Source organism: Manacus candei, unplaced genomic scaffold (genome assembly GCF_025592945.1).
Source record: "Manacus candei isolate 608988 ecotype Guabito, Panama unplaced genomic scaffold, ASM2559294v1 h1tg000035l, whole genome shotgun sequence".
In the NCBI taxonomy this organism is placed as follows: Eukaryota; Metazoa; Chordata; class Aves; order Passeriformes; family Pipridae; genus Manacus; species Manacus candei.
Window position 1 is genome coordinate 9,943,968 of NW_026138083.1, and position 23,029 is coordinate 9,966,996.

The 23,029-nt window shown below is 47.6% G+C and overlaps 1 protein-coding gene across 5 annotated transcripts in view; it reads right to left on the bottom strand.

Annotated features, from left to right (window-relative positions):
• SLC8A1 (solute carrier family 8 member A1) overlaps positions 1–12,858 on the bottom strand; it is a 113,027-nt gene extending 100,169 nt beyond the window's left edge. For 4 of the 5 annotated variants that reach the window (XM_051792649.1, XM_051792648.1, XM_051792645.1 and 1 more), the window contains exons 1-2: positions 12,507–12,858; positions 357–2,186 (exon numbers count right to left, since the gene is read on the bottom strand). In XM_051792649.1, the coding sequence (XP_051648609.1) occupies positions 357–2,179 (1,823 nt within the window). In that variant the 5' untranslated portion in view covers positions 2,180–2,186; positions 12,507–12,858. Of the gene's footprint in view, positions 1–356; positions 2,187–11,577; positions 11,598–12,506 lie in introns of those variants that run through there. The other variant, XM_051792646.1, reaches the window with a different exon arrangement.
• Between the last annotated feature and the right edge of the window lie 10,171 nt (positions 12,859–23,029).

Genomic DNA, 23,029 nt, shown 5'->3' on the forward strand with positions numbered 1-23,029 from the left:
GCAAGACAGGTCCTTGTGACTGGGTGGTCACAGGTATCTTGGTTTTGTTCTCTGCTCCACTGCAGAGCTGAGGCTATAGAGCTCTGCTCAGCACATGGGTACGGTGCAGGAGGTTGGGCTCCCACATCAGTTCCACCTCCCTGGTGCTGAATGCTGGAGTGCCCATGACCAGGCACTCTCCGGCCTGTTAGCAAGGCAGGAACGCAGCATTTCAGGTTCCCCAAAGCACATATGGCCATTCATGATTTACTGCAATATGCTGGCACCCAAACACCTCTAGAGCAGCTCTGGGAGCCAAGTGCATTTTATTTCTGGACAAACAGAGACTGTAGGCAATAAGTAAAGCCTTCACTTACACTATCTCATCGTTCTGGAACTCCAGCTCCCCGCAGGTGTCTTCAAAGTCCTCTCCTCCACCTTTGGCTGAGCCTTCAATGGTTTTGTAGGGCACAATAACATTTCCTCGTGCACCAGAGGTTCGCAACACTTTCACTTCCATGGTTCCTACACTTTCACTGATGTGAGTTACTGGCTCCTCAAAGGTGAAGATACCAGCGTGGTCATCGTCAAAAATGGTGACAGTGGCAGTAGATGGTGATCCCAAGCAGGCAAGTGTTGAGACACGACTGGCCTCAAGAACGCCCTCATCCGAGGGCTCAGTGCTCACACGGACGTTGCTGAGATGTACCAGGAAGTTCTCATCCTCCTCAAATATGTCATCATCGATTATGCCAACACGGATTTCCTTCTGGGTCTCTCCAGGCTTGAAGACCACTGTCCCTTCAGTGAACTCGTAGTCGGAGCCGGCATTAGCCGTCCCGTCCTCTGTCCGGAAGTCAACGTACACTGTGTTAGTCAAGTCACCTCCCCGGCGAATGATGGTCAGGGCCACAGTGCCACAGTTCTCCAAACACTGGTAGGTACCCTGCTCAAAATAGAGCTTGCTGATGGGATCATTTTCCGTCACCTCACTGTTGACCTCGTGCATGCTGACGGCTTTGCGGGCCTGGTCTGCAGCATGTCTCTTCAAGATGTTGCCAGCTCCGGTCATGAGCCGAGTGGCCTGGATGCGGTAAAAGGCCCTGCTCTTCTGTTGCTGGCTCAGGACCTGGTAGTTGGCCAACTCAATAAGCTGTTCGATTTCCTTGTCTGGGTGCTTTTGTTTCAGCTCCTTCAGGATCCGAGCCATTTCCCTTCTGGCTTCCTCATCATCCTGGTCTTTCTCATCCACTTCCAACACCAGTGTCCCATCCAAAAAGTTCTCTACATGAGAATTAGCAACCTTTCCGTCCATCTCGATATCAGCTTTGGAGGAGGGCCGGTCACCCTCATGCTCTATGATCATACCTCTCTGCTTGCCAGCTCGGTATTTCTTGTAGACGTACTTGTAAAACAAAAGCCTCCTGTCAGCTATCCAGGCAAACACCACACAGATGGGGAAGAAAAAGAAGGTGAGCAAGCCTTCCCAAACCTCCACAATCCCAGGTGAAGACACAGATAAAATAATGTAAAGCCAAGTATAGGCAAAGATGCTCCAGGCTGCCGTAACAAAAAACACTCGCAAGTGCTTGATCTTCCTTATCTCTCCATCTGGAACCACGTACACACATATCGCAATGATGACAAACATGTTAAAGGCAGCACTTCCCACAATCGTGCTTGGCCCCAGGTCCCCTGCTGTGAAGCCATGGCCGCACACTTCGATGACGGACAGGAGGATCTCGGGGGCGGACGAGCCCAAGGCCATCAGTGTGAGATTGGAAACGGTCTCATTCCAGATCCTCACAGTGGTTTTGCTGGTCTCACCATTGGGCTTCTTGATGGTTATTTCTCGCTCTTGGGATGTAATGACTTCGATGGAGGACATGAAGCGGTCAGCTATGATAGACACTCCCAGGAACATGTACACCATCGCTACAAAATACACTGTTGCCCGAGCGATTTTGTCACCAAATGAGGGGTCTTGGGGTTCCCATATTGGTAAAATCACACCCTTTTTGCAGATGTACGAGCCAGCACACTCCTCGGTGTCATTCCCTGGCAGTTCACTGGGGCTCTCCGCATGTATGCCATCTGCATGGCAGAGCAACACCAGCACAAGGAGCTGAAAGCTCACTGGGAAGGTGGGTGGGCGAGTTACTCGTGACATGGCCACTTCTTCCGAACAGATCCCAGACATCCTCAACCTTCAGAGACAAAAGGAAAGATGCATTAAGTGAGGCCAACCAGAGATAACAGATTTTCCTCTCCAGGCTCTTTATTTCTCATTTTTCCCAAACATATAATCAAGTTATCCTGTTACTCAAGAAGACCCATTGAATGAGCTCATTTTGTTATGATTACTGATGTTTTTCATGTAGAAATTATCTAGTTCAGTCATCTGAACAAGGGTGGATTCAGATGCTACCATCGGGATAACACCTACCCCCTTTAGCTACTATGATGTTTCTTTCTCTTTGCTGAAAGCCTATTTGTTCAACTGCATTTTCTTGTTCCTCATCTAATTAAAGTCCATCATTCTGCTTCACAGCTGGTAGAAGTGTTTCCCATTTCAAAATTACTGTGCATTCTCTCACTGGAATTCAGGGTAAGAGCAGAAGAGGACAGAGAATCTACTATCCCCTCATCATGTTTAAAAAATATTTTTATACTTGCCATTTTAAATCACAGTAATCCATGTATTTCACAGCCTTTTCTTGCTCACAGTCCTCCTAAACATCTACTCCACATCAGAAATCTGCACAAAGTGAGCTCTCAAGCCCTGGCAAAACCTTATTCTTAACAGTAACTTGGTCATAAGGTGCACCAGAAGGGCAGTCTGTAATTAATGATTTTGGAGCCATTCCTTCCACAGCGCATCACTTTGCACCTTCCCAAAACTGGAAAGAGCCCCATATGCATGGAAGCCTGGCTCTCTTGGCATGCTTCGAGAGGAAACATGTCCCTGTGCTCTTTTCCCACTAGGTCAGCTTTGACGGCTTCCCCTTCAAGGGCCTTTCTCACTCCATTTACAACATCAGTCATCAGGCATGACAGCTGTACTTGCCCTTGTCCTGCCTCAGGATTTTCCAGCAATGTAGAGGAGCTGTTAAAGAGGTTTGCAGTTAGTTAACAGTGCATAAACCGACAGAACAGATGCCTTTAAGTACAAAGAGATGCTTAGTGCAAAAACCTGAGCATGCTCAGTGTTACATTCTCAATTTTACTAGCCAATAAAAGCCAGATCCCTAGTTATTAAAGCTATATTTTCTCCTCAAGGAGAGCCTTTGCTATACTATGCTTCTCCTGTCCAAGTTAATTTAATCACACAGTGCTTAAAATGTTTCTATGAAGAGAGGAAAATGAGTACATCGATATCCTGACTTTGCTGGGAAATACAAAAAGTTGAACTGGTTTTGCTCATAAAAAACTCACACTCCTGAAAGGAAAAAAAAATGTTCAGCCATGAAAGGTTTTAACTTCTAAGAGAAAGATCTCATTTCCAGGCCCATATCAGAGATGGGACACAAGCAAGAGACAGTCAATGCCTCCTCAAGTACAGTCTTCGCAGCGCCTGGCAGGTCTCACTCTACCATTTGCCATCTGCCTGGTCTCCAGCAAAAACACACCAGGTCTGACAGCTCACAGCTGCATGCACTGGGAGACACAGACCAACCCATTCACACTAAAGGTGGCACCCAGTGACAGCATCCCAGCTGTCATCCGGGCCCAGTCATAGTGATTGGGACCCAAATGGGATGGCTAAGAATACCTTCCCTCTTCCTTCTGAAAGAGGTCTTGTTTCACAGCACAGCTGGGGCTCAGGCTGCCTCTCCAGCCACAGAACAGGCTACACATGCTGCATTGCTGACTGCAATAGTACAGGCAGGCATTCCTGAGGAGAAGTATTTACCCTCCTAAACAGGAACACACCAACACCTCCTTGAAGAAAAGCACCTGGTCGACCACCACCCATCTCCTTCTCCCCCATGACAAATCGCCCCTCCTTGTTAGGGCAGGGGCATATTATGCAGAGACAAGGCTGTGCACAAGTGAACACCTGACTGGAGGAAGCAATAGGTAGCATCCTGCACCCATGTTATGGGGTCTACTCCCAAAGAAACAGTGTAATGATGGATCAAAGCCCTCTCCTCTGTTTGCTTTTATTTATGGATATTGTAGTAGGATTATTGGTCTGGAAGAATAATACTGAGAATTTATCAAGGCAGTTTCATATAAACGACATTTTCTCACCAGGAACTGTTGGTCTGCCTCCAACCCCCGCTCCACAGCTTTGTAATTAAGAAAAGAAAAAGATACATAGTGGAGGAAATGAGCAAGTCAGAGAGCTGGGTGATAAGAACAGATAAGATGAACAAGAAAAAGCAAATCTCTTGTAGGAAGATAGATTTAAAAGAAAGTTGTTTGTGTTGGAAATCCTGCTAATGCTACAAAAAAAGTTCTTACTGCTGGATTCAGAAGCCCTGAACATTGTACCCCTAATCACAGCCCCTTGGTGCCTTCCACTTTCCCAAATGCAAACTGTAGCCACTGCTTACAAAAGTGAAGTAAAAAAAATGAAAACATGATGTTTGTAAAGAAGAGTACCTTGTTGCAGGCCATTCAGCAGATAGCTAAGTTGAAACAGATGTGCATTCATGGTCATTGAAGTTTAGCTGAAGCATCAATTAGTCACCCAACATCTGTACTCCTGTGTTTCACACTGCTCCAAACCAAATCACAGAGACATTTGATAAAGGGGCTGTCAAAACACAGGCTGACTTGGTACCTACTCTGTTTATCCCAGATAGCTCGTAAGTGTAGTTTTGCTTCCTTTTTAAATATGTAGGCTTAAAAAAATTCATTGTGGGCATATGATATTACTCAGCTGCATGGTTCTTCACCCTCTCCTTCTAAAGGCTAGTAGTTTCTTCAAAAAACTCAAGAACATCCACCTGCCCTTGTTCAGTTAATATTTCTCCCTGTGGCAAGTCATATCCCTGCACATGTACAATTATTCAGAGCAATCAGGCATTGTGAAATCCCCTTGGCAAGAAGAGAAAACAGATGGTTCTAGAAAAAATATTATGCTTTGGGTCACTGATTTAGGTCATAGGAGAGTCCCATCACACTTTGGACCAAGTCTACAATCTCAAAAGGATTTGGGCACTGGAAGTCTCATCCAGAAAAAAAGACATGCATGAAATCAAATTAATAAGTAATTTGAACTTTATTTGCCATGTTCTTCCCTTTTAAACATTCTAATACAAGCTGGTTTGGGGTTTGTTTTTTTCTATTTGGTTGGTGATTTTAAATCAAGTCCCATATTATGTTAAACAGGAGGAAAAACGGCCTAGAGGTTTGCATCTGAGCAGTCCATCTTTCTGGCATTTTCAACCAGCATGTCACATACAAACAATATTTTTCCCTCAGATGGCAGAAGGTAAGAAATGTGGAACTTTTTTGGAGATCTCAGAGGGACAAGAAATGGCCGGAGCTTTGGAAGAGAAACCCATCGGCCGCATCAACGTGCCTTCTTTGAGCAGCAGGAGCGTCCCCCAGCTCTCTGCTGTACTTTCTCCAGCATTTTGTGGAGAAAAGTGGTCATCAAACAAGACTGACATACTATCACCAGCTTTCCTACTTAAACCAATTCACAGTGAGACTCAGGAATTAGGGAGGGCTAGAAAATGCTTGTCCACAACATGCTAGTTACACACATGCAACCAGAGCCCGACACTCAAAATATCTCTGAGAAGCAGCTGCTATTAAATCATCATAATTTCTTTATTTGTACGATCCAAAATAAACAGCTTGGTCCCCCAGAGATCCTCTTACTCTGCATTTGCCTAGGGTCTCAGCCCATGGTCATCACACCGCTGTAGGAATATTCCCAGACAAATCATTTACATTATTCTACAATGAGAAGCAAGGCTACTAGAAGAACAGCCCTTCCTCCAAACCCAACTTTGTTAGCTTTTCATTAAGGTGTCTCAATTGCATTTCCCATCCTGGCCATCAACAATAAAAGCAACTGCGGGTGCTGATGCTGGCAGCCCTGGCAAACCCTGCCTGCAGTGGTGCTCGTGGCCTTGGAGGCACTACCCCAAAGCCTCTGGGATCAGATGGATCATGGCTGCACTGGGCAGAGACACAGGCTGCTCTGGAGCTCAGCGCTGGCCATACATGTGTGGTGAAAAATCCCAAACTACCGTCCTGGGCCAGCACAGCCCTGCCCATAGGCACTGCCTGATGCTCAGGGACAGCACCCAGAGCCTTTTTTACCACTGCAGGAGTGGAACTGCCTTGGGGCTGCTGGAGAGCTTTAAGGGAAAGCTAGAGCTAGCCAGGAGAGATAGAGCCCAACCTGGGCTCTCCTGAAGTTGCAGCTGAGCCCCTTCCCTTTTGCAACAAGCTCCCCAAGGGTGCCAGCAGGCCACTTTGCACAGTCAGGGAGAAAAGCCCATGAGAGCATGGCAAGCTCAGTTTAGATGTAGCTCCCGGCCAAGGGACGTTGGTCCAGCCTTTATTCCAACCTTGGTGTTGCGAAACACCAGGAGGGCAGTTGTTGTTTACAGCAAGGCTAGGAGGGTCGCAGAGATACTTGCCTCCCTGCATGACAAGGGAGCTCCAGGTTTTACAAATTGGTAGGAGAGAGCTCACGTCGCCAGCTCATGCTCCTGCCCCCCAGCTCAGGAGCTGCCAGATAGGGAGGAAACAGCCTTTTAGACTCTGCTCTGACAGCTTTGCTCCTTCAAGCTGGCTTGTCGCTGCATGCAAAGTGAGTCTGAAAGCTGCTCTGCATTTAAACAAAGCGCAGCTTTTGCTTTGCTGCAGCCCCCCAAAAGTCCCATCTCCATTGGGGCATTTCAGCCTTAAAATATCCACCTCAAGACCCTTCCTGTTATTTTCCTACACCTTTGTATCACACACAGGTCTATGACCATCTGCAACACAGTGGAAGCACTGTTATTTTTAAAGAGTACTGAAAAAACACTGCTAATCTAGACACTTTAATTACAGAAGGATTGGGCAAGGAAGAAAATGGCCTAGGCTCACAAGGAATGAGTGGCCACACAAAGAGAGACTGAGAGACTTTCCATGGAGAAATTTTTTCCCAGCATTCAATAGAAAACCTGTACAGAGCAGCTATAACACAGCAGTGTTCGCACCATTACAGCCACTGCCGATGCTACCCAACAGTGCCTACCCCACTGTGACATCAGCTTCATAATAAACATCACTACTGTGGATTTACTGGCAGCTTGTATGGAAGAAGGTGTCCTCACACCTGTGTCACTGGTGTACAGAAGGCTGGAGCAGCACCCTCTCCCCACAGGGTGCCTGGTCACTTGCTGGGGGCCAGCAGAAAGTTTGCTGTTCACATAGCGACTGCTTTTCAGCATGATGTGGGAACACAACCAGGAGCATGTTGCAGCACTATAGAGACTCCCAGACAGCCCTTCCACATCCCATAGTCAGAGACAGAGAAGACCTTTTCCTAGTGAGAGTGCACTGCTGCAGAGATAGAGAAGGCAGCTCAAACCATCCTTTGCTGGGGCAGGAGAAAGACAGTCTCCCTTCAGCCAGAGAGGCCAAAAACTGACGAAGAAGCAGCTAGTAGTTACTGCAAGGCACAGACAGCCTGTAAGCTAAAGAAAGACAGCATCAAAGCAAGTTAGCTGTTCACTTTCCTGCCACTGTCCCTGGGTAAAAGACATCAAGCCCCAAAAAGGCAGGATCTCCTGGCCAACAGGTGTTCCCCTCCCTGCCATGCCCTATGCTCCTAACCCATGGCCAGACCTGACATCTCCAAGTCGCAGGACCCCTTTCCCAGCTTCTCTTGCAGCAGACCAGCACTTAAAGAGTCTACTGCAAGCAATAACCAGAATTCCCAGGAGAAAGCACTGCATACCTTGCCTCCACACATGGGACTTACACCCACTGCCCCATCTCTGGAGGGCTAGTAAACCCCTCCTCTCCTGCTGGCCCTTCCTGGTCCTGCTGAAGCCTGTACACTGTGCCTCATTGAAAGTAGCAATCTGCTTTAAAGCAGGCATCTTGGGCAAAGCCTGTACTAAGACAAGACATGACTGTAGGAAAGAAAAACCCCACCAAATAAATTGTATGGTCTCTGATCATCAATCAGCAAATCAGGCAAGAGCCCAGGTCCAGCTTCCTACATCCAAGGGACACAAAACGGATGCCAACAGTCCTGAAAGGAGGTATGGGGTGCTTGGAGATTTGTCAAGGCAGCCACAGGCTCTGCTGGCTTCACTACTGATCTTGATGATGACCCCATGGCACAGCTTCGGTAAAACTTAGCTCCTGACAGCTGTGAGATTTAGCCATCAAGGCAGGAAAAAGACCCTACCCCCACACTGGCTGTACATCCGGGTCCACGGAGGAGGAAAGCTGCTAAGTCCAAATACTCTGTTGCCACTCAGGGCTGCACAGCCTGACGGCACTTTAAACACAGCTTGGAAAACCCTTGGCTCACTTCCCTGCTCCAGCTCTGCCTGGCTCCTGCTCCCTTCCACCCAGCTCTGCCACTCCAAAACAGGCACAGCCTGTTGGCATCCCCTGCCCATGACCCTCCAGATCTCCACATCAGGAAAATGATTTCCAGGCCATCAGCATCCTGATTGCATCAGTACAAAAAACATCAAAACCTTTCCAAATATAGTCAGAGGCACAAGCCCTCCATGGATCCGATCAAGTAAAATACACATCAGGCCACCCTGTTTTCTGTAAAGGACATTAAAAAGTAAGAATAATTATCAGTCTGCAACTGATTTTTCCAAGTATCCTATCTCTTCAATGAAGCATCCAATCTCCTCCCACAATGTCCCCAGCAACTTTCCAAAATAAACAGATAAACAGAGAAAACAAAACATCCAGAACATTGGATGAATTTGGGGGCAGCTTGCAGAGAATGAGCTTGGAAGTGTGTTAGGGAGATTACAGTCTTGCTTTTCACTCGCAGAGACCAAGTGTCAAATTGTCCCTTTCCCCCATGACTCAAGATCTCAGCAATGAATACGCCAGAAAATAAGAAGCAAGGGAGAAATATACTACATTTCTCTAGGGTTGTGGGGTTTTTGTTGTTGTTTGTTTGTTTGTTTAAACATCTCCCTTCCTACTTGCTGCTGTCTCCAGACCATTTCTCTATCCCCACCACCTGCCTTTGGTCTCTTCTTTATCAAGCAGCATCAGGCTCTTCCCTATGATTCCTCCTCGGTTGTGAATGCCTTCCTCTCTGCCCGTGGATCTCCCTTGCTGATTTAAGCACAGTGGAGTCTGCCTGGTCTCCACCAGCCGGCTTTGAGGCTGCCTTGCCAACAGACTCCCTGTGCGATCCCAGGGCAGCCCTTTATCTCCCTGTGCTCCGTGTCTCCCTATGTAAAATGGGAAGAGCATCTCCTGAGAGTGCTGGGAGAATAAAACACTGCTAATAAGCCTGAGGCTCCTGAGTAGCCTGGGAAGGAAGTATCTGCCCAGAAGTGCCCCAAAGGGACCAGAAGGGAGGAATTAACAGGTTTGTTGCTTTCTTCTATGCCTGTGTCCATTCCTACCTCTGTGACTATTTTTGCATTGGGTTTGTAGCTGTGTGTGGGTCCTCTGTGCAGCAGGATGCTCTCCTAGGCTCTGCAGGAACAGAAAGCTTCAAGGGAGCAGAGACAAATCCCCAGCCCCAGCTCCCTGCGACCCTCTAGGGATGAAGAGCTGGGAGGCATCCATGGGAATGTGTTGACCTGTGATTCGGACATGATACTAGACAGAAGCTGGGCAGGTTAGTCTGGGCAAAGGCTCACCCTGGCATGCTTCATCCACCAGCTTCGTGACTGGCCCTGGCTGGGGAAGGGTGGTAGCACCTCCCAGCAGAGTCACCGTCCATAGGCACAGCTCTGGCACGGCTGACTCTAGAGGGAGCTGAATGCTAGCGCCGAGCAGACGCCCAGCTTTTAGACCCCCAGATCTCAGAAAAGGGAATCTAAGCCCAGGTGTGTGCCAGGCCTTTGTTACCCACTTCTCCCTTCTCCTCAGATTCCCCCTCCTTCTCTGTCTCCCCAGGAGCTCTTTGTAGCACCAAATCTCACTTCTATTTGTAGCCAGGTTTCCTTAGGAAGCCGGGCATATGAAATCACAGTTTCCACGTCTGTCTGTCTGTTCACATCGCTCCCCCCTCTTTCCAATTTCAGCTAAAATCATCAGAGGGACAGAGATAGCAGAAAAAGCCAAGTTCCTACAAGCTTCCTGAAAATAGCTGGAGAGATACCACTTATGTCCTCTGCAAGGGAAAGACTGGTCAGTGGGCTCAGCCCATACTGTATGCCAAGAGTCTCAACAACACAGCACCCTGAGCACCCTGCAGCAGACCCAGGTGGAGCCCAGATTTGCACAGCTGTGGGCACCAGTGTCCGTGAGCTGGGAGCACATGCAGATTACAGCACGTAGAGTTGAACAGGGGTCCAGGTTCTTCCCTGTACCAGTCACAAGGAGAGCCATAGACATGTGTTGTCTATGACCAACCTGTTGGTTGGCTGTCCAGTGATGCTTCTGTCTTGGGGGTCACTGGGCTTTATTCCAGGTTCTAAGTTTCTTTGGGATGCTGGAGAACAACAGGTTTACCCTGGTAAGCCATGACAGTATCCCCTGAAAACCACAGCAGAAAACCAAATTCTGTCCTAGATGCAATGCCAGAAAATTGCAACTCTGAAAGCCCTGAGCAGATCTGGACACTACAAAAGGCAGAGAAGCAGCTGTGCCTATATAACATCATTTAAGGTGATGTAGAGACTCCCAGGAGCAAGGACATAAGCCAAAGTTTGTGCCACGTCATGTACAGCAGTACCAGGAGAGAAAACCTGGTACTTAAACAGGTGAAGCCTGTTTAAGTCTCGGGAGCAATTCACAGCCAATAGATCATAAAAACCTTAGTGAAAGTGGGGGGAGAGAGAAGAAAGCAAAGTTTCATCACCTTAAAACTGTGCTACTTGGTGTTGGCATTCAGAGATGCTCGACATAAAGAGTATGTCCAACCTCCTCAGGTATCTTGAATGAAAACCCTGGTATAGAGGAAGCTTTGGCCAACGTGGCTTCCCAACACTGACTTAGGAGTTGTTTACGTCTCCAGAGAAACAGAGCTGGTGGGGTGTAAGAGGAGTCAGAAAATGCATCAGCTTTCCTGGGGAGTTGGTGGGGGGGGTTCATGCCTTGGCTGGCAGGTTATGGCTCTAGAAATGTTAGATTATTTCCCTATTTGGACTAAATGTCTGTGTTGAACAAGGGGCAAAGCTGCTATTGAAGAATCATTCGTAAGGAAAGGGGAGAAAGAAACATTTCATAGGTGCTCCCAAGGGACTACAAATGCCTTTCTTTGGTGATACCCACTTCCCCAGCCAAAGCCATATAGAACAGCTCTTTTTTTCCTGGATGCCACCATCACATCAACATGCAAGTGTCCCAGCTTCCCTTTTCTAAATAAAAGTGCATCTCTCCTTTTTGTGGTAGTGACAAAAAGCACATGAATACCTAGGCAAGTGTCAGGAGAGCACTCAAAGAATCCCAGCCTCTCTCAGCCTTCATTTCCATTACCTGACTCGCAAATTTCCAACATCTGGGACTGGAGGAACATCTTCCTGTAAAGCGCAAGCAAAGAGGTCCCCTTCAATCACACACTTGCACCCACATGCCTGTGACCTTGTGGTTTTACTACAGCTTTCATTTTCAGACTCCAATTCTCCCTAGTGCTTGCTGCATTTCTGTAACATTTTGGCAGTTTGCTTTCGCCTTGGAGACAGAGCAGAGTGCGGAGTTGTTTTGCATGGTTCGGTGGGGAGGGAAGCAACAAGGCTGCGAATAAAGAATTAAACTCAAGATGACGGAAGAGCCCCAGCCATGCTTCCACCTAGACAAAGCCTACGTGATGAGCGCTGCTTAATACTAGCCCTTAATAACACATGATGCTCGAGATGAAAATGGAAATTTCAGCGTGGCTGCAGGTGCCTCCGACCACTCACCTCAGGAACCGACTCAAGGCAGGAAAAGCAGCCCTGCCTGGAGGCACGCACAGCCCCGGCCAGGCGGAGGCACCGCACCCCGCCGCGCACGGGGGGATGCGCCCGAAAGCCCCCCGGGGAAGGGGATTTGCTCCGGCCCCCTGCCCGACCCCACCTGCCCAACAACGCCCGGCTCTTGGGGTAGGGGGAAGGCAACACCGCGCCGCAGCCGCGCCTCCCGTCGCGACATGTCGCGATTGGCCGGCGGGGGAGGGGGGCGAGCCCCATCGCCTGCCTAAAGGTGCCGTGGCTGGGTTGTAAAATACATTCTCTGGTGTGTGTGGATGTGTGAGCATCCTACCCCCGCCTCCCCATCGGCTCCCACACGGCTCCGGGTCTCCCTCCCGCCCCCCCCCCCAGCCTCCCCCGGCACTCCGACGCCGGTGTAGAAAGCAGTGTCCAGGCGCCGGGGGACCCGCCGCGCTGGGCAGGGCCGGGGCGAGGGCCGGTCGGTCTCGGTCCTACCTGGCGGGGGGCAGGAGCGGGCGTCGCCGGGGCCGGATCAGCAGCGGCGGGGCATCGCGGCGGGGCGGGCGGCGGAGCCCCGGTGCGCTGCTGAGGCGCGGCGGCGGGCGGGAAGGAGAGAGGGAGGGAGGGAGGGAGGGAGAAGGGAGGAAGGAAGGGAGGGAGGGATGGAGGGATGGATGGAGGGAGCGCGCGCGCACACACACACTAACACACACACACACGCGCGCAGCGCCCCGGGGATGCGCTCAGCCGGCCCGCCCCGCAGGCAGCCTCCCCTCCCTCCGCATCCCTCCGCCGCGATGCGCGGGCAGGGAAAGACCTCCCTCCTCCGCGGTAGCAGCTTCAGCCCTCCTCCTCGTCCCCCTGCTGCTGGAAATATTTCCCGATTTCCTCCTCGGATCGAGGGACTTTGAAAGGCAGGGCTGGCTGCGGACCCACCCCCAGCAGCCCTGCCCTCCCTGCTTGGGGCAGTTCCCCAGCCCTGCCCTGCCTGCCCCCAGCCCTGCCCCTCCTGACCGGGACAGTTCCCATCCATGCCCTGCCTGACTCCAGCCCAGCCCACCCTGACCGGTCAGGTCCTGCCCGCTGTGGCTCGTCGCATCTCCCCGGCCGCCCTGCAGCCTGCCAGGGCGATCCCGAACCCATTTTCACTCTGCAGGAAGGAGCGAACCCTGGGAGAGATGGCGACAAGAGAAACACGTGTGTGTGTGCAAGGAGTGCCTTGCTGTGCCTGTCCCCGTGCCCCACAATGTTGCCCATGGTCCCTGTGGGGAGGCAGGAGGCCAGGGGACCTGGACTGGGACTCACTTCTCTATCACATCCTCAGAGTTGAGGTGTTTGCAGAGGACAGTGGGGGACATGGGGTGATAGGCAAGGAGCATGTGGGTCAGCTAGGACCTTCCTGGGAACTGCCCTCACATCTGGCAGTTTAGTCAGCCCTTAAACCCACAGACCCTCCTGTCCCCACAGAAGGGTCACCAGCATTGGAGAGGTCCTGCAGGAAGGCAGCAGCCTGGCAGAGAAGGACTTGCTGCACCTCAGGCTGGCCCAAGTGTCCTTCCTGTGGGCAATTCCCCTTTTACCATGCCTGAATGACTCCTCCACCCTTCGCTGGCTCCAGCAAGGAGCAGATGAACCCGTTGTCCCGCCCTCCAGGAAAAACTCTCTAACTTTAGGAACTTAAAATAGGACCAGAGCTAATAACTCACACACTGGTCGTTGCAAGTACCCAGTGACCTTGACTAGCCCTCTACGCCCAGATCCTCAGGTGCAACAAGAACTGTGGAAAATCAAGACATTATTTTAGCTCCTGCACCCTCTTAGACCTTTTCCCTCTTATCTTGTTAGCTGTGCCTGTGATTTTTGTCACCACTGGTGAGACAGAAACCCAGAATTTTATCTTTGGATTTATCTGTGCTTTTCTTCCTTACTTTCAAAAAAAACTTATTAAGATTTTTCATCACCATGTCCTTCAACAGAGATGGAAAACTAAATTTCTCTTTTCAAGATGAGATGTAAGGTATGGACAACGACACAAAACTCCTTTGTAAAGCACTTTGTGATGAACTGACCAACCAACAAACCAGCTACTTAATGTTCCAGCTGTTATTGATATTATTTACTTTTGGTCTTACTTTAAGAGCTTATTGCCTACATATGGAATGAAAGGCATTTCCATATAAGAATTTGGTTTAGAAAAAGCCCATGATTTTGTGTCCAGTAGCTAACTCTGATTTTCTGTCTCACCTCTTTTGATTTAAAACTCTTCAGAGGAGGGATAAGGTTGCATCTGTCCGTGTGGGGTACTTTGATGGTGCTCAATTCTCCCAGCAGGGCCACTGATATAAAATGAGCACAGCTAAATGTGTACAGCATGCAGAGTGCTGTGCTCGGATCAGGAATTGAGCAGAGCGGTGAATGTGTATCAGTGGCATTTGGTTCTGGCAGTGGCTGCAGGATGCAAGGTGCTGCACAAGCTGGCATGGCAAAAGGATAGTGTGAGCAGAAAAAAAATTGGCATGGTTGCAGCGAACACAATCCCTGCTGTTGCTTTTCACCCTACATACTGAAATCTAATCACTGCAACAGTAAGCAGAGGAACTCAGATTTTAGTCATGAAGTTCTCCCTAAAGCTTCCCATTTCCCTCAGTGATGTTGCTGACCTACTTCCAGCTCTTTCAGTGAATACAGTATCCTACTCTTCTGGATCACCGAGACTAAACTTTGCTAACGGGGATCCACTGGTAAGCTGCCCTCTGAAGAACCAGGCACATTCTCAGTTCCTCCCAGCTCACCTCTCTCTCCAGCTTCCAGTGAGTGTTCCTGTCTCCCAGTGCCTCCTGCTGAGATCCTCAGTAAGGCTACTTCAGCTGCGGGATTTTTGTGCCATTTGAGGGGAGCTGAAGAAAACAAGAGTTTGTCAGTGTTTGTGGTGATGCCCATTAAGTCCATGCAAATGAACCTTTTGTATCATCCAGCCTTAGTGGCGCTGGGACAGAAAACATGAAGCATTATTATCCCACCTGAACATAAGAGCAGATTTCATCTGCTTGAAAAGTGACTGATTAGGAGGAATATGAAACAGGGAGCCTGGGATAAGATGTGCCCCACTTCCCAGTCCTTCACACATCCCTTTCCAGGAAATTCAGACCTTCGTTTTTTACAGTCTCCAACAGAAAGGTGGAGTTAGACTCTGAAAGAAAAGAGTGGAAGTCAGGGAGTAAGTAGGAGAGACAGTGACTCCAATTGCTGAAAGGAGATACTGTGTTACAGGACTGCTCCACACTGCAGTGTCCATGGTTCATACTGCTTTTTCTCAGCCAAGCCTGCTGAAGTAGCTGTAACAGAATAGAGCTCTGCATGGGCTGTGAAATCTGCTGGGCAAGCTGAGCAAATGCTCCCGTGGTCTCCCTGATGCTCTAGGCAAAAATGCAATAAGACTCCTCATGTCCTGACACAGCAAGTTTGTTACAGTGTGGGCACATCTATGCTTCAACATGATTACAGATTGGGCTGTGCTGGGAGAGGTAGCAGTTTCCTCCAGCTACCTTTACTTGCCTGTCTCTCTTTGCAGTCATGGAAGTGAACACCTACCATTGCAAACATGCTTACAACCACTAATTAGTCGTCTCAAAATCATGGAGATTCTCATGCCAATACTAGCGAATGGTTCATTCATTCATTCATTCACTCACTCATTCATGCACACCCACAGCTCTCTCCGACAGCAGCCTGCATCTCTCTGCAGTTGCTGGAGGAGGTTTCTGGGTATTGTCTACATATGTAGAGCAGAAAGACTATTTGTCCCTGGAAAGAATGGGGTTAGTGGACTGTGGAATCTCGAGCACAGGACAGAATGGTGCAGGCCAATTCTCTGCTAGATGCCTTGCAAAAAAAGACATCTGAGCTGCTGCACAGTTTAGAGGTGGGGGACACAAAACGTCAAGTACTTCTTTGCTTGAAAAATTTCTGCCTTATGTTCCCTGTAAAAGAGACAAGAGGGCAGGGCAAGGTTAATCTTCAGCTCAGCCAGAGCATGATCACCTCCAAGCAGCTGTCCTACTGCCCTTTCTTGGCCCTGTTTGGAACATACACTCAGTGCAATGCTATGGTTTCTGCTCCAGCTTTTGGGTTCAGATAATGCTGGAGGATAACCAGTAAGTCCTCACTGGCTAGTTATCTCTGTTCGTGGTTTTCCTTGAGTCCCTCAGAAGATGCCAGAGAGATCCTGCAGAAGCAGATGGGTTGTCACCTCTGGCTTGCCATTCATCTATCTTTGCTCCTCACTGCAGCAGACTTGAGCATGCGCTCACTGAACATTCTCTGGCTCTCCTATGCATGCTCTTGGCAGAGACCTGGAGAATCCTGGAGAGTGGTGTTTCTAAAAAAGATGCTCAGAAATATAGTTTCCAGTGATTTGAGCACTTGCTGTCACTGACACCTTTAAACCTGCCTTTGCTGTTAGGAGGATAAATCGGGCGTTTAGAAATGTGGCAAATGGAGTGGGACACAGTAGTGAGTAGGAAGGGCAATTTTATGTGCTGGACATCATATGTTTCTTTTTGAGCTTTCCAGATAGTGCCTCCTTAACTGTTTCCAAGTACCTGGTCTGAGTCCTGATGATCCCAGGGAGGTCTGATTGCATGACAGTTGTCCATCAGCTGGCCAGGGGGCTTGGATGTGAAAGGTATCTTCTCCCCTGGAAAACCGAGAGTATAGATTGTATCCCAGGGAGAAGGCAGTGCTCAGTGGAATATTTTGGCACACCTGTGAAAAATCAAGAGCTTATGGGTTGCTGTCACTCCAATGCTTTGAGACCCTGCAGAGGTAACTGGAGAAACCATGATTGGGGTGCTTCTGAGCTTTCACCTGAATACTTGCTCTATGCTGTGTTTTGTGCAGGTTTAAACAATAAATCCAGTGCACTAATTCATGAGCATTGCATTTAGCAGCTTGGGAGAGAATTTTCCTGGAAGAAGCAGTGACTGGCCAAATTTTGCAGAGCACTGCTTATATGTGGCAGACACAAAAGAGTTTTTGCACTGGAAACCACCTGCTGCATGGGGGTTGAATGAAGTAGTTAGAGGAGCTGGATGTGAACTTAGGGAGTTTGGAAATGGGGAGAGTTGCATGTATTTTGCAAACATCTAGTCTGCAAAACAAGCCACACACTCTTCTCTTCAAATTCTGCTTCAGAATTTTTTCTTTTTGAGAAAACTGCTTTCTGATCACCAGACATATACAAAAAAATTCAGTACGTGCACAGAATGACTTCAGCACCTGAGCCTATTGTAAGAGGTGTACAAGGTGCAAACTGTCTCCCTACTCTTCTCAAAGTGGTAGAGACAAAAAAGCCTTCTGGCAGCTGTCATTTGTCTCAAGAGCAGTGCATGCTAATACAAGCATCTCACTCCTACTTCTCAGGCAAAAAACAGCTCCTAGCTGGTGTCACTGAAAAATGAAGTCCCCTGCTGAACTGCCTGGCCCTTAGCATCTTTGCCCACCAAAACCACGACACCAATGAGGCTTTGTTTTGCTGTTACAAAACTGCAGAATATAGGAACTAAAAATGCAGAAGCAAGATCAACTGAGATGTGTTTCCCAGTGAAAGCAATAGCCTAGTGACTCTGCTGCCTCCCTGCAAGGGGCCATGGAAGTGCAGTGTGCCAGCCTTGGGGCAGCACTACAAATAGGCACTAGCACTCTCCACTTGATGCTCCAGCTCTTTTCACCGCCGTTCCAAAGCTGTCCCAGCTTGGAGAAAAAGATAGGTTGAGAAAAAAATAATCCCCCCCCCAATGAAGAATTAAGAAGTAACAAATACCGTGTTCTCTGGATTTGTCTTCTGCTTTTGAAACCTGAAGGTTTGGTGCTTTCCAATTTACTTGGCAACCAAATGTAAGTGCAAAGAAAATAAGAGTGATACGTAATCACACGACTCCAGGAGCTGCAACTTCTAGAAAAATGGAAGTGCAAGTGCCATATGGCAAGATGTGGGAACTGTGTCATGCAAACTGGAGACTGTGATGCTTTCTCAGCAGCTCTGGCCACATGAAGCCATATTCCTCATTTGATCTGTGTGCGAGGTTCTCATAGCTATTAGTGGGAAGTGCAGGGTGAATCAGACATAGTGCGTGACTCTGGCTGCAGCCCTTGATTGTGAAGGTAATTTGGCCTATTCCAGGGAAAATAGACTTTTTTTTATTAAAAGTGAGAGGTGACTGACCTCAGCTGCATAAAGCACCGTATTTATATTTTATTTATATATTCCAGGTCAAGAAAGCTGGTGGAACACCTTGCAAAAACCAAGCCCCTTAGGTGAGAAGATGCAAAATTACTTTTTTTAAAGGTAAACATTTCTTCACTATAATGGACTCTAATCTGCTGTCCTTGAGGGTGGTCAGAAATCTTTCCTGACTGCTTGCTGCTTTGACTTTACCAACCTCTGCCTCAGCTCTGACTTGTTTCACCTCCAAGTGGCCTTGCCTGGCTAGGTGTCCCTCCAGCACTGGCCAGCTCTGCCAGAGATGAGCCTGTGAGTCCTGGGGAGAGACCAATGTCAAGGAACATGCTATCTGCTGTTATCAGCATGCAGCAGTCAATTTTAGGCCACAGGGACCCATGTGGCTGGGAATTTCTGTGCTCCTCATTCTTCCCAAGGCACCTTGGAGAAGGCCTGTGCCCTTGTTCCTGGTTGACTTCGCCACCGGAATAGCTGAGACCGAAGAATTGTTCTTGTTCCAGTTTCCTTCTTTTCCCACAGCTTAGATGTTAGCCCATTGGCTGGGGACTAGCACTGGTACACACACAGATCTTGCTATTTTGGCACAGTTTGCTCCATTTATTCTATTTTCTTCTGAAGATGTATGAACCAGAAATGTGTGTCCTCTCTGTTGTGCATGCTCAATAAATGGTGAGGTAGTAACCACTGCTGCATGCCCTAAACAGAGTAATTGAAGCCCTGCATGTAAAGACAATGTAATTTAAAAAATAAAAGCAAAAGAAAGAAAAAACCCAAAAAACCGGATTTAACTTCCTGATTACTTAGTGGTTATGGGTTTGGGCATTTTGCTGCAGATTTTGGAGAAATGAAACTGCACCATTTGTAAGACCACATTCTTCTTTCAATGCTGCTGCATGCCAGTCTGTTCCCCTCTTAGAATTTCAAACATGGCCTGTTTGAAAGCCACACTGAGCTGAATGGTTTTATCATGGCTTTCTGGGATTGTGATGATGTTTTAAAATGATTGAAGAGGCTCCTTTGCCACCTACCTAATGGTTAGAAATCCCCAAGTGCCTTATAAAGTCTTCTGCTCTTATGGGAAGCTGAACCCAGCTTCTGGTAAACCTGTTTAAGGTTCTGAGGCTGTATTCCTGTGTTTGTATGTGCAGGAGGGGCGTGGATGTGTGAGTGCATATGTGTAGACTGCGCAAGCTCTGACTTCTTCCCTCTCCTATATTTCTGCTTATCCAGATGAGCTCCTGCTCCTGCAAGAGCTCCCATCTCTTCAGCAGGTGAGACAATATCCTGAGTGTAAGGGTCAGTCCAGGAACACAGGCTGCTGTGGATCATATGTGCATAGGCTGGAGACCAGGAGACAGGGGCTTGGGGATTCAAGCATTACCTGGCTGCTGCTGTGCCTTCTGCTCTAGCAGTGCAAACAGAGCAGTGGCAGGTTTGGGAGGAATGGCACGGATGGGATGGTTTGGCTGTGTGGGGAGAGAGCAGAGATCTGTCAGTGGTGTGTAGCCAGCTCTGTGTTTGGTAGACCAGTGTCTTACAGGCCTTATAGGGCTGATGGGAATACAGGCTTTCCTCTTTCATTCAGCTCCCTTCCATGTGCACCTAAGTCACTGAGAAATTTTCTGGCCTCTGCACCTCAAGACATCAGTGTGGTATTTTGTATTTGTGCCAGGGCTGTTAACAGTATGTAGCATTTTATTTGCTATCAGTAGACTCCAGAGTTAACAGCTGTATTTATAGGACTAGTGGCACCAGGAAAGCAGGCAGCAACTGCAGAGCCACCAATGGGAAGAAATAAGAGAAGTGAGAGATCTAAAAGGCATGATTCAAGAGGAAACATTGCAGGAATGCAAACTGCCAAGTCAATATGAGACTTGTATCCATGCAAATCTGAAAGAATAGATGTTTTCCATTCCTTCTGTTGACAAGATAAGAAGTCAGGGGGTTAAACTACAGGCAGGGACACCAAAGTTTGGCTCAAGGAAAAGCTTTCTATAGCCATGAAAGTAATGGTGGCAGCTGGATTGTCTGTAGAGAGGAGGAAGTGTGTATTGTATAACTGAAAGGTTTTAAAATCAGGATGAGCAAACCTCTATTGCGTTCGGATCAGGTGTAGATGACCTAGTTCTCAACATCATTTCATCAGAAAGATGTATCATGATGAACATTCAGCACATCATAAACAGAAAATCAAGGTTGTGGTTAACAGGCTGAAAGAAAATACACCTTTGGACAAAGGTTTGGAGTAGTAGAACAGTCAAAGCACCGAAAATTAGGCCATACTGGGAGAACAGATCTAGGTGGCAATACTATCCAAGCTTGTAGAACCTGGGAGTAGACTGACCTTAGTTCCAGGATGGTGATCAGTTTCCTGGCTGGATGAGCCATTTAGCTACTAGGACACTAGGGAAAAGAGCTTATTGCTGCTCTGAAGTCTGTGATATATCCCACTTGGGTTTTGTCCTGCCAAGGTTTGTTTTAGTGCTTTAGGAATGGTATTCTCCAATTTAATACTCCCACTAAAATCATGCGCTGCTCCCCTTCCCCACTCCCATTGGAGGCACAAAAGGCAAAGTTCACAGGCTGAGATAAAAGCAATTTACTGGAAACAGCAACGAGATAAGAAAATGAACAGTAACAGCAACACTATTAATAACAAAAGTGTACAAGAGAAAGTGATTCACGTGCCAGAATTCTCACTGTAGAACTCCCAGCCTGACTGCAGCCAAGCTGTTCCAACTGGAAGAGAGCCCTTCCTTCAAGAAAAAGACTTCCTTCCCCCCCACTCCCTGCACTGACATGAGGTGGTATAGAACAACCTTCAGGTCCCAGCCATGTGCCCTCCTGGCTACTGTAAAAATTAACCTTGTTCTGTCCAGAACCAGGACACAGGCCTATATCCATGTAATTTACTTAGAAACCTCTTCCATTACTGTTTCATGCTCAGGCTGAGACAACTGGAGTTGATTAGCCTGGAGAAGAGAATGCTCTGCCGAGACCTCATTGTGGCCTTCCAATGCTATAAGGAGGCTTATAAAAATGAGGGAGAGCAATTTTTCACATGGGCAGATAGTGATAGGACAACGGTAATGTTTTTTAGCTAAAAGAGGAGAGATTTAGATTAGATGTCAATAAGAAATTCTTTACTCAGAGGGTAAGTGTGACACTGGAACGGATTGCCCAGAGAAGCTGTGGATGTCCTGTCCCTGGAAGTGTTCCTGGCCAGGTTGGATGGGGTTTTGAGCAACGTTGTCTAGTGCAAACTGTCCCTGTCCACGGCAGAGTGGTTGGAACCAGATGATCTTTAAGGCCTCTTCCAACCCTAACCATTCTACTATTCTATGATATTATCTTAGCTTAATCCTGATTTATGGCTCTATAGGGTACAACATGAAATAAAGTTATGAGAAGCTAGTAGAACCCACAGATTGTAAGAAGAGGGGTATTGTGTGAGCAGCTGACCATACCTGATCAGTAGTTACATTAACTAGACAGCAGCATGAAAAATGGTAGAAAAGAGAAACATTGCCTATCACAAATGCAGATGCTTCCTTAATCACTGACTGTGGTAGAAATTACCAAAGCAACTATATCATGGGTACCAAATAAGTGTATAAAGTCAGAAAACCTGGGGCCAGCAAGGAAAAAGTAGAGCTAAATGGCTTGTGTGAGAGAAGAGAGACTTGATAAAGAAGCAGAACCTGGGAAGAAAAAAAGAGGCAAAACCAGAATATAAAGTAAAGCAAGTGACATAGTCAGGATTGATTTGGGGCCATTGGTCAGCTGTGTGCCTAATTATGACAACATGACAAATGAGCAACATATGCGTGAGGCTGTACCTGAAGGTACAGTCAGGTCATAAACATCTGCCACATTCAGCACACCTCCAGCTCTTCAAAGAGCTCTGTGCCTTCTGCAGATGGCTTTGCGTGGCAAGGAACCAGCTGAAGTGTTTGCATAAGACACTGCCACAAAAGAAAGGACACATGTCAAATGAAATCCACTCCAAAGACAAGAAATGAAGATACAACTGAGGATAAAGGCAGGGCATTTGTGCTGGTGAGACATCAACTCTATTAAGGTTAGAATCTTCAACCTTGTCTTGTTCTGTGATTTTCCAAAGGCTGTGTACATCAAGGCACGTTTCAAGACAATCAGTCTGTTTCAAAGAGAAGAATGTTAAAATTGGGCATGTTTTTATCAATAGGGACAGAAAATGTCTAGAAAACATGGGTGGTGGCACAGCTTCTAATGCTTATAAACTTGCCTTGTTTTGTAGCATTCTTCTGGGTCTGGGCATCAAAGCATGCTTAAAAACAATCTGCCTGTTAGGTAAGAACATTGAAATTAAGGGTAAAGAGTCAAAAGCTTTTTTAGTGCATTATTGTGGAGGTACATCTTTAGGGATTTGAACACGTAAGGCACTTTCCAGGTGCACATGAAGCAAGGTGCACATCTAGACAGACTTGTCCTGTCTTGCAAAAATGCAAGGACTCTCACTGAATTATGGATCCTCTGGTGGGTCTTCTGTGATTTATATTGGAAATTTTAAGTGTCTAGAAAGGGGCTGACTAATTTTTCTGAAATACTCATGATTTTTCCTGAATTTTAACCAATGACTGATAACTTAATAGACAAATCACTGCCAACTAAGCAGATTTTCAGTGGCAAGCTGCGCAAAGATTTCCCTGATAATAAAAGGTTCACGTTCTGTACAAACTATTCTCCTCCACATGATCCTCATACACACTCGCAGCAGAGAACTTTGAAGATTAAC